At 36.8% G+C, this 10,738-nt stretch overlaps 1 protein-coding gene across 1 annotated transcript; it reads left to right on the forward strand.

Annotated features, from left to right (window-relative positions):
* Window positions 1–1,014: 1,014 nt before the first annotated feature.
* On the forward strand, window positions 1,015–3,048 carry LOC109611858 (uncharacterized). Its single transcript, XM_020035196.2, has 2 exons — window positions 1,015–1,188; window positions 1,244–3,048. The coding sequence occupies exons 1-2, from the start codon at window positions 1,069–1,071 to the stop codon at window positions 2,471–2,473; spliced, it is 1,350 nt and encodes a 449-aa protein (XP_019890755.1). The 5' UTR covers window positions 1,015–1,068; the 3' UTR covers window positions 2,474–3,048.
* Window positions 3,049–10,738: the final 7,690 nt, after the last annotated feature.

Consider the following 10,738-nt stretch of genomic DNA (forward strand, 5'->3'; position numbering starts at 1 on the left):
AAGGATCAAAATTTTGAATATCCATGAAGCTCATAAAAAGCGAAATTGACATCCGATTCTATTCAAGACTTGGTAGTACGTCGCAATATAAATATCATATTTATTTTAGTCCGATACGAAATGACCAATATTGACCCATTCCTTCGGAACCTTCTGCATAAGGGGTTAAACATTTGAATAATCATAACAGAAGTCAAAATATTTTTAAATAATCGAACATTGGCTGAGGGTATATATCTGTCGGCAAAACCGACCGATACTTTTTTAATTGTTTAAAAATCTTTTGGTACACCCATCCTATTCTCCAGCAGCAATGTTAATTTTAAATTTCAGGATTCCAGTTCCAACCGTTCCTTCAAACTCGAATTGTACTAAATTTGGTACGATATAGTACTATAGTATATATGAGTACACTCTTCCAAAACCTACTCCTTACATCGACCCTACACCTGAACTTTGATTCTGTTCACATGATACGAAATAGTACCAAATATAGTACATGTTAGTACTTTTCGTACACTTATAATGCGAATCTCCAAAAACCCTTTGATACATCCATCATGCACTCCAAATTTACAAGTTCTAGCTCTACTAGTTGCTCAAACCCAGCTTGATCTGATATCTTCGGACCAAGAATAAACCTCACCCAAAATTTCAAGATTCTGGTTTCAGCCATTTCGTCTAGTTGTTAATGAATCCTTACGTATGTCCCTAAAAGGAGTTTTGTCGCAGACTGATGGTGAGGGTACAACACAGCTTGGCATCATGGCTAGGCTTATTAATATAAATTTATTAGAGGAAACGACGGCTCGATTCCAATGCGGCTCTATAATCCATTTATGATATGTCACAAAATATGCCGTACGAAGACTTCAAGCTGCTTATGTTCCCTCACCTTGGTATGTAAATAATTTGAGATTTTCTCAAACGGAATGGAGAGTATAAAAATTGCTACAAATAATTTCCCAAAATTATTACACCCACCTACTTAGAACTTCGTTGGTTGAAAAGATATTTCAAACTTGTTGTCAAAATATCAGAATATTTTGTAAAAATTAAAATTGTTTTATGAATCCAAATTTTAAAAGCAAGCCCATCCTACATAAATTGAATGGTGATATAACAGATCGCAGAGAAATGACCACATCGAATTTAAATCAATTTGTGAAGAGAAAAATTAACATTGATGTGAGTTAAAATTCGAAAACAAAGATCTCCATTAAAAATCTTCCTTCCCCTTTAGCCCCAGCTTTTGTCCAAAAATACCAATCAAATTGTTAGCACTTGCATTAAAAAGTTATATGAGCAAATCCCAGAGCAATATCGCCATGGCTTGCAACAAATTAAAGCTGCTTCAGCACGAATGGAAAATAAAGCTCCCATAAGGATGTTCAAGGAGGAAACCGAGAGGGAATTGCAACAACAAAAAGCCAAGCGTTTGAGCTCGAGTTCGAAGAAATACATGGCCTCAAATGTGGATGAGTCGCATTTGTTGCATAGCATTATGAAGGTTAGCAGAAAACGTTTGCTCACGAATCAAACGCCAGAGGGTAGTAAAAAGCTGCTTAAACCCCCCACCTATAAGATATACCAACAGCGACGTTTTGGTTCGAGTGCCAGCAGTTCCAGTAGCCGTAGTGTCTTTCGAAGGCAGGAGCCTGCTACCCCGGTGGGACATAATAAATCTGGACTTTCTTCACATGCCTTGAGGCAATTGAAGAAATCTTTTACCATGATCCATGGAGGAGGTGGCGTAGCAGCTAAAAAATCCAATACCACCATAAATCCCAAGGTTTTCGCCTCCCTGGTCCAACCCAGTAAAAAGAAGTCATGCCACATGTTTAAGGGTTTATCCACCAGAACAAAACCTCTGCAAATGGAATCGAATGTTGAAAACAATTTAATGGCAATTGAGGAAATTCTCGGCAAACGCATGAATCCCTCGAAGAAAAATCCCATTGGCAAACCCCTAAAACCTTCCATGGTATGGGATTATCCGCCAACTCCCCAGCTCTCGCATTGTCGTAATGAACAAAATTTTGCCAATCGAGTTTTGCAACAACAATTTAAACAGCTTCAGCAGGCATTGCAGGAGAAACTATCCTCAAATGAACAGCCAGAGCACACCCCACCCCTGCCCTGCCAACTCCCCTGCCGGGAATCCCTCAAAAGGCAACGTTACACAAATCCCGTGGTAATTAAACGGGAAACAGTTCGAACGAATAGCATTTCACCAAATCAACGGCAAGTCTATGTGAAATGTAAGCCTCTGTCCGAGTTGCAAAGACCACAAATTCCCGAGTTATGGAGCCGCAACAATGCCAATGCGAGAAGTTTTAATGCAAACGGCAAGGAGAATGTGTTCCATGTCCATGGTCTGCCAGCCATGGTGGGCAATGCTGCCACGGGCAGCAGCATTGGCCAACGTAATCAAAACAATCGTTACGCAAAATTGGCAGCAAATGTGCATTAGCGAATGTTGTTTATCCTTCCATCAACCACCCACCCCTCAACCTGCTTGTGATATGTTTACGTGGAGAGACTTGGCGAGTAGATGTGTGTGTGTGTGTGTGTGTCTCTCTATCGACATATGAGTGTTTTGCTTGGGAAAACTGCAAAGTTTTCTTTTGCCAAAACTACAGCTGTTGATAGATGACACAACATTTCTCGCATCATCTGGTAAACATGTTTGCTCTCTCCCACACCCACACCACACCCACTACTCTCATTTCACAATAACCAACCAACCAACGAACCAGTCAGCCAGTCAACCACCCGGCCAAACAGCACATTTGTGTCCCGATGACACTGCTGCACAACAATAACGGCAATGGTGTTTTCTTTCGGACTCTCTTTGATTTGCGATTTTGGAATTATGTGACAATTGTGACGCTTTCGATGGCTGAATGGTTCGATGGATGGATGGATGTATGGTTTGATAGATGAATGAATGTATGACAGACAGACAGCATGAATGGAAGGTCAAACAAATAAATGAATGATGTGAAGACAAGCAAAGCAAATGTCTTTATTTTTTATTACATTTTATTTATTTATTTTTTTTTTTTTTTGGTGTTTATGTCATAAAACATGATTGCTTTATTATGTGTTTGAATTACAAATGTCCATATCTCTTGAGATACTCAAACAATGGACAGTGGTTAGGAGAGGAAAACGAGTTGTAGCATCATCCAGAGCATAAGGAGACATTATTACCAAGTCTTCTAATTACAATTTAAACCTGATTACACTGGACGACAAAAATTCAATTTTTTACAAATACACGAAAAAACAAACAGATTATGGAAGTGCACCTAAACATAGAAAAACAAGTAAGCAAAGGCTACAGTCGAGCGGGGCCGACCGTTGAATACCCTACAACACTATAATAAACGATACAGTTTATATAGGCCAGATACTCGAAAGAATTCCACAAGATATTGTGACAAATAATAAAAGCAAACCATCAGGTTTCGTTCTCTAATTTTCGAATAATAGAAACTTGAACTAATTTGCTCATTTCCAATTTATTGGTAGATGTTGCACGTAAATGGTCTTCCTAGATCTGGAACCAATATTTCCCAAAGACCTATAATCTCTCAGAAGTGACAAAAGATTAACATTTATTATTGGTTTTTGACTGAAACGCATCTATATGAGCTACAGACATTTGACTATATTCTTCAACGAAATCAGCGTTAACGAAATAGTCAGAAGTGCGTCTTTCCTGTGTTTGTGAATTCTCCAAAAAGTCACTGGAATGGACATTTTCGTATTTTGTCTTCAAAAGTTGGCAAACTCCTTCACAAATTGAATATTTTTGGATTGCCATCCAAAACTGCTTGGCTTTTGCAATGTCCGGTAACCCCCATTCAAATGTGCGTGAGGATCGGGCGCTTATTACGACCTGCTGACAATTTTTCAGTTTTTTTGTCCATTTCAACCCCTAAATATAGGACGATCATCTTCAAAAAGAGTAGGCTTCTATTCTGACCCTCATCTAATCCCCATGCAAAATTTCGTTAGGATCGGACCATAAATGCGATCTGTATATGATATCCTGATATCCTAACTACTTAGTTTTGTTAGCTGTAGAAATATTACCAAATGTTTAATTCAAAATGAAAATATGCCAAAAATGTGACAAAATTGAAAAAAAAAAATATGAGAAAATGTTACAAAATCAATATTTTCATCTTTAGAAGGATATTTTTACGCGATTTTTTAGACATTGTTTCTTTCTTCTGTCGAAATCAGTTCAGCCGTTCTCGACATATAAGAGATTTTTCAAGCATATCTTCTTTGATAGACATATATATCGCACATATTTTGCTATATATCCATTTTGTTGGATGTTAACATCAATGTAAAGAACAGGAGTAACCTTGTCATGGCTTTGTGATTTCGCCGGGATTTAAAATATTCGCGGTTTAATGAAAAATTTTGAATTTTTTCAACACAAAAGATATGGTCTATTTTACCCGCTAAATATTTTCCGATGACCACCCAAATTGGTAGGCTTCTTCCCCACCCTAAACTCTAGCTACATGCGAATTTCCGCGTCTATTGGTCTATAATTGCGACCTGTACAGCTACTGCAAAATCCGACATTTTTTCAGTTTTTGGTCCATTTCGACCCCTAAATATTATGCGATCATCTCCAAAAGAAATAGGGTTCTATTCTGACCCTAGCCCCACTTCCATTCTAAATTTCGTGAAGATCGGGCCATAATTGCGACCTGTAGAGTGATTACAAATTAACATGGACAGACGGACAGATGGACAGATGGACGGACGGACATACATAGCTAGATCGACTCAACTCGGCGAGATAGGAAGATCCATATATACTTTCCTATGTGGGAAATCAATATTTCGAGGTGTTACATAAATTCTGGCCCAATCAAACTTATAATACCCCCAACACATAGTGTTGTAGGGTATAACAAGATTGCTTTATTATGTGTTTGAATTACAAATGTCCATATCTCTTGAGATACACAAACAATGGACAGTGGTTAGGAGAGGAAATCGAGTTGAAGCATCCAGAGCATAAGGAGACATTATTACCAAGTCTTCCAATTACAATTTAAACTTGAAAAACCAAAAAGATGTTGGAAGTGGAGCTAAAAATAGAAAAATTATGGCAAAGTAACCTGAATCAGGAAAAATACCTCTCCAATTTTTATATCCTCCTCCATGCAATGGGGGGTATATTAACTTTGTCATTCCGTTTGTAACTCCTCGAAATACTCATGTCAGACCCCAGTATATATATATTCTTCATCAGCGTAAAATTCTAAGTCGAATTAGCGATGTCCGTCTGTCTGTCTGTTGTAATCACGCTATCTTTCGAACGAATTGAGATAGAAGGCTAAAATTTTGCACACATGTTTATTTTTCCAGTAGGCAGGTTAAGTTCGAAAACGGGCCGTGTAGGTCCACGTCTTCGTATAGCCTCCTGATATTCGGTATATGATTTTACCGACATTATTCACCGGAATTGTTTCAAATTTGGTATTTGAAGTTCGAAAGAGATACTACAGCCTAAGACAGAAAATTGTCTATGCAGGTCCAGGTCTTCGTATAAGACCCATATAACGGTACCTCCCTATATTCGGTATTTTAATGATTTTATCGTCATTGCTCACCGGAATTGTTTCAAATTACGTATTTAGAATTCGTAATGTGATCTACAGTCTGTGACAGAAAATTGTCTATGCAGGCCCAGGTCTTCGTATAAGACCCATATATCAGTAACTCCCTATATTCGGTATTTTGACGAGGTTAGGTACAATACCCACCGAAATTGTTTGAGATGTCGTATTTGAACTTCGTAATGGATGCTACAGCCTGTGACAGAAAATTGTCTACGCAGGTCCAGGTCTTCGCATAACTATACCTCCCTGTATACGATATTTCGATGATTTTAGCTACATTATTCACCGTTTATTTCAAGTTTTCGAATTTGAATATGGTAATGGCTTACGACAAACAATGCCTATGTAGGTCCACGTCGTATAGACCCCTAAAAAACGGCTATATTTGGTATTTTTAAAATTTAAACAGAATTTTTTAAAGATTTTATTTTTTGAACATTTCTAAATTCATTCCAAATGGTGGAGGATATTCAAAGTTCGGACCGACCGAACTTTCAGCTTTCTTAATTTGTTTTTTCTTTTCCGGCCGAACATACTGCCATTTAACTTGTTTTTATTATCTACACCACAAAGTGGTCAGGGTCTTTGTGCATTTGTTGGTAACAGGTAAAAGGAAACGAGATAGACCCATAGTTCCTTTTGATGATCCGCATAGAATCACATTCTGAGTCGATTTATGCATGTCCGTCCGTCTGTCTGTCCGTCCATGTAGTTTTGTAACCAAAGTACAGTTCGCATTTATTGCCCTATCCAGATGAAATTTTGCACAAATCATTTGTTTGGCCCAATGACGAACCCTACTGAAATTGGAGATAATCGGTCAAAATTTAGATATTGCTCCCATATATATCTTCGTCCGATTTGCCTTTTATTGTGCACCAAACGTGAAATGTCAGCCCGAATAGTATGGAATTTTGCACATACAACCAAATTAGGCCTGAAAATAAGTATGTCAAATTTGATAGAAATCGGTTCAGATATAGCTAAAGCTTCCATTCATATTGGTCATTCGATTTGTTATTTTTGTCCTCCGCAGCCGTAATATGCACTCTGTAACAACAATATTTGGGGAAATATATCAAATACAGCCCTGAAATACATTTGCTATATTTGATCGAGGTCGGTTCAGATTTGGATATAGCTCCCATATATAACTTCGTCCGATTTACTTTTGATTGTGCACCAAACGTCTAATATTTGCCCAAATTGGATGAAATTTGGCACTTATGACCGAATTGAGTCTAGAAGCTAGTATGTCAAATTTGATCGAAATCGGTTCAGATATAGCTATAGCTCCCATTAATATTGGTCATCCGATTTGTTATTTTTGTCCTCCGCAGCCGTAATATGCACTCTGTAACAACTATATTTGGGGAAATATATCAAATGCAGCTCAGAAATACCTTTGCTAAATTTTATCCAGATCGGTTCAGATTTCGATATAGCTCCCATATATAACTTCGTCGGATTTAATATTTCTTGTGCACCAAACATCTAATAATTGTCCAAATGGAATGGAATTTGGCACTTATGACCGAATTGAGTCTAATATATCAAATTTGGTGAAGATCTGTTCAGATATAGCTATAGCTCCCAAAAAATTGTTCATCCGATTTGTTATATTTGTTACCCACAGCCGTAATAAGCATTCCGTAACAACGATATTCACGGAAATCGATCAAATACAGCTCAGAAATATATTTGCAAAGTTTTATCGAGATCGGTTCCGGGTTGGATGTAGCTCCCATATATATTTTTATCCGATTTCATATTAAATGGGCTATACAAGTCCGAATTTAGAAGGTACAAATGCTTCGGCATATGTAGCCTTTGGTAAAAACTTTTAAATTAGCAAAGTGGTGTAGGGTATCAAAAAGTCGACCCCGCCCGACCTTAAGACTTTCTTTACTGCTTTTTTTTTAATTTACTTGAAATCCTAACATATATTATGTCTTTGACAATAATGCTCTAACAATACTAGAATTATTTTGGTCGAAAATATTAACCATCTATCGAGTCAAAAGAAATGATGAAAAATGCCCTTTAGACGCGATTATAGCAAGAAATGTGATTGACTGACTGAAATAAGGGGTGATCCAAGCCCGAAACGGCTGATGCTATAATCTTGAAATTTTTGGTGAAGGTCACTTCTAGTCCGAAGGTGTGAGATAAGGCTGGTGTTTTGAAAATTCATAACAGAATTGTATGAAAAGTAGTTAAATGTACTAAATTTGTATTTGACGAACAAGTAAGGTGTAATAAAGGTTTTTGGAAATACGCACTATAAGTGTACGAAATGTACTAAAATACAGGGTGAGATGAAAAAACTGCAACCAACTTCAAACTGCTGTTTATTCTAAACCACTCCTCCGACAGCTGTTAAAATTATTCCAGTGACAGCTCATTATATTGTTTACAAGCGTACAAAAGCATTTTGGTCAGAATTTTCCAAAAAAAAAAAACTTATTTGTGATGGAATTCAATCGTGGTAGTGGGATTTCTTTATATTTGGCTGGAAAACTACAAGTGACTACCAGCACTCAATTAAAAAAATTAAAAATTATGGCGTTAGACTTTGTTGCAGTTTTTTTATCTCACCCTGTATAAAATTAGTTTTAAACATTTTTAAATTGCTGAAGTTTAGGTTAAATTTGGATTTTGATGTATTCTGAGAGACCTTTAGTTGAATTTTATGACAGGAAGAAAGAATTTTAGAATATTTTGATAGCTTTAATGGGTGTTTTTAACCATATTTTCAAGATAAGCACCAAAAAGTCCGCTTTGTTGTCTAATTTTCGATGCGTTATTTCAATGAGATACATTTTGTAGATTTTTTGTCAAAAATTCCAATTTCAAAATGTATGTTTGACCTACTAAGACGTTTTACAGTAATAAACTTTAATCTTATGTCATAATTTGTACCACTGCTTTGACGGAATTAATAATCCTCCAACACATTCATACCTAGAAAGTGGTGTTCATACTTTACTTTCTAGGTATGAATGTGTTTGAATTTTGTTTGTTTTATTTGTTCGTCGTTTTGTAATAATTTCTAACATTCTCTTCCTAATTATTCATGTCAAACAAGAATATGGACAACATTCGTAGATGTAACAACACCAACAACAAATGGCACACTCACACACACATCTACTGCATATCATCCAACCTCCAACGGTAGGTTTGGTTGGGCAACTTTCTGGGGATACACAATCGCCCTTACAATTGTAACAATTTTTATGCTCTACATCCTTGTTTTTCTTCTCCTTCTTTTCTTCTTCTTTGAATACACATTTCTTTCTTTCATTCTTTCTTTTTATACCCTACACCACTAGGTGGTCAGGGTATTATGTCTTTGTGCATTTGTTTGTAACAGGCAAAAGGAAACGAGATAGACCCACAGTTCCTTTTGATGATCTGCATAGAATCACATTCTGAGTCGATTTATGCATGTCCGTCCGTCCGTCTGTCCGTCCGTCCGTCTGTCCGTCCGTCCGTCTGTCCGTCCGTCCGTCTGTCCGTCCGTCCGTCTGTCCGTTCGTCTGTCCATGTATTTTTGTAAACAAAGTACAGTTCGCATTTATTGCCCTATCCAGATGAAATTTTGCACAAATCATTTGTTTGGCCCAAGGACGAACCCTATTGAAATTGGAGATAATCGGTCAAAATTTAGATATAGCTCACATATATATCTTCGTCCGATTTGCCTTTTATTGTGCACCAAACGTGTAATATCAGCCCGAATAGTATGGAATTTTGCACATACAACCAAATTAGGCCTGAAAATAATTATGCCAAATTTGATCGAAATCGGTTCGGATATAGCTATAGCTCCCATATATATTGTTCATCCGATTTGTTATTGTTGTCCTCCGCAGCCGTAATATGCACTCTATAACAACAATATTTGGGGAAATATATCAAATGCAGCTCAGAAATACTTTTGCTAAATTTTATCGAGATCGGTTCAGATTTGGATATAGCTCCCATATATAACTTCGTCCGATTTACCATTTATTGTGCACCAAACGTCTAATATTTGTCCAAATGGGATGGAATTTGGCACATACGACCGAATTTAGTCCAGAAGGTAGTGTGCCAAATTTGGTGAAGATCGGTTCAGATATAGTTATAGCTCCCATATATATTGTTCATCCGATTTGTTGTATTTGTTACCCACAGCCGTAATATGCACTCCGTAACAACGTTATTCAGGGAAATATATCAAATACAGTTCAGAAATATCTTTGCCAAATTTTATCGAGATCGGTTCAGATTTGGATATAGTTCCCATATATATTTTTATCCGATTTCAAATTAATTGTGCACCAAATGGGCAATACAAGTCCGAATTAAAAAGATACAAATGCTTCGGCATATTTAGTCCTTTGAATTTTAAATTTTAATTATAATCATAGCGTGTATGATTGAATTCTCCCATAAAAACTTTTAATTATTAAGTGGAGCTCAACTAAATGAGCAAAGTGGTGTAGGGTATCATAAAATCGGCCCCGCCCGACTTTAGGACTTTCTTTACTGGTTTTTTTTTTGGTGTTGCATTGCATGTTCATGTTCCATTTTGTGTTGTGAGCTCAAAACATGTGACTTTGTTCGGGTGACAAATCACTGATTCGAACAATTCATCATTATTTCCCCTTTGGGAAGAATACCAATAAAAACAACAACAACAACAACAAGGGAAAAAAAGAATAAAAAAGAACAACAATCACAAGAGCAACTATAACAAATTGTTGGGCCATTTTGAGGGTTGGCGGTGGGGAACGTAAAAAATGAATTAACATCTGGTTTTCAAGTGTTTATGATGTCCATGCATGTCGCAGGAACATGGACAGTGGGTTGGGAGGAGAGATGTAACAACAGCAGAAAAGGGAGTTTGTTGTTATTGGCCATTTCATTGGGGAATGGTAGCCCTAAGGTAAGTATATTAAAGGTACAAAAGGACGTATTTACATAAAATGTGAAGTGAGCATTGTAAATGGATATGAGAAATTGGAACATGTTACGACAGAAAAAAAAAACAAAATCTATATAACAATATCCGAACAAAAATATTTTAT

This window comes from Musca domestica, unplaced genomic scaffold (assembly GCF_030504385.1).
Source record: "Musca domestica strain aabys unplaced genomic scaffold, Musca_domestica.polishedcontigs.V.1.1 2, whole genome shotgun sequence".
Classification (NCBI taxonomy): Eukaryota; Metazoa; Arthropoda; class Insecta; order Diptera; family Muscidae; genus Musca; species Musca domestica.

Coding starts and splice junctions, on each gene's coding strand:
- LOC109611858 (XM_020035196.2), top strand. CDS start 1,069: ATGAATCCAAATTTTAAAAGCAAGCCCATCCTACATAAATTGAATGGT. Junction 1,189..1,243: donor AGAGAAAAATTAACATTGAT/GTGAGTTAAAAT, acceptor CTTCCCCTTTAG/CCCCAGCTTTTGTCCAAAAA.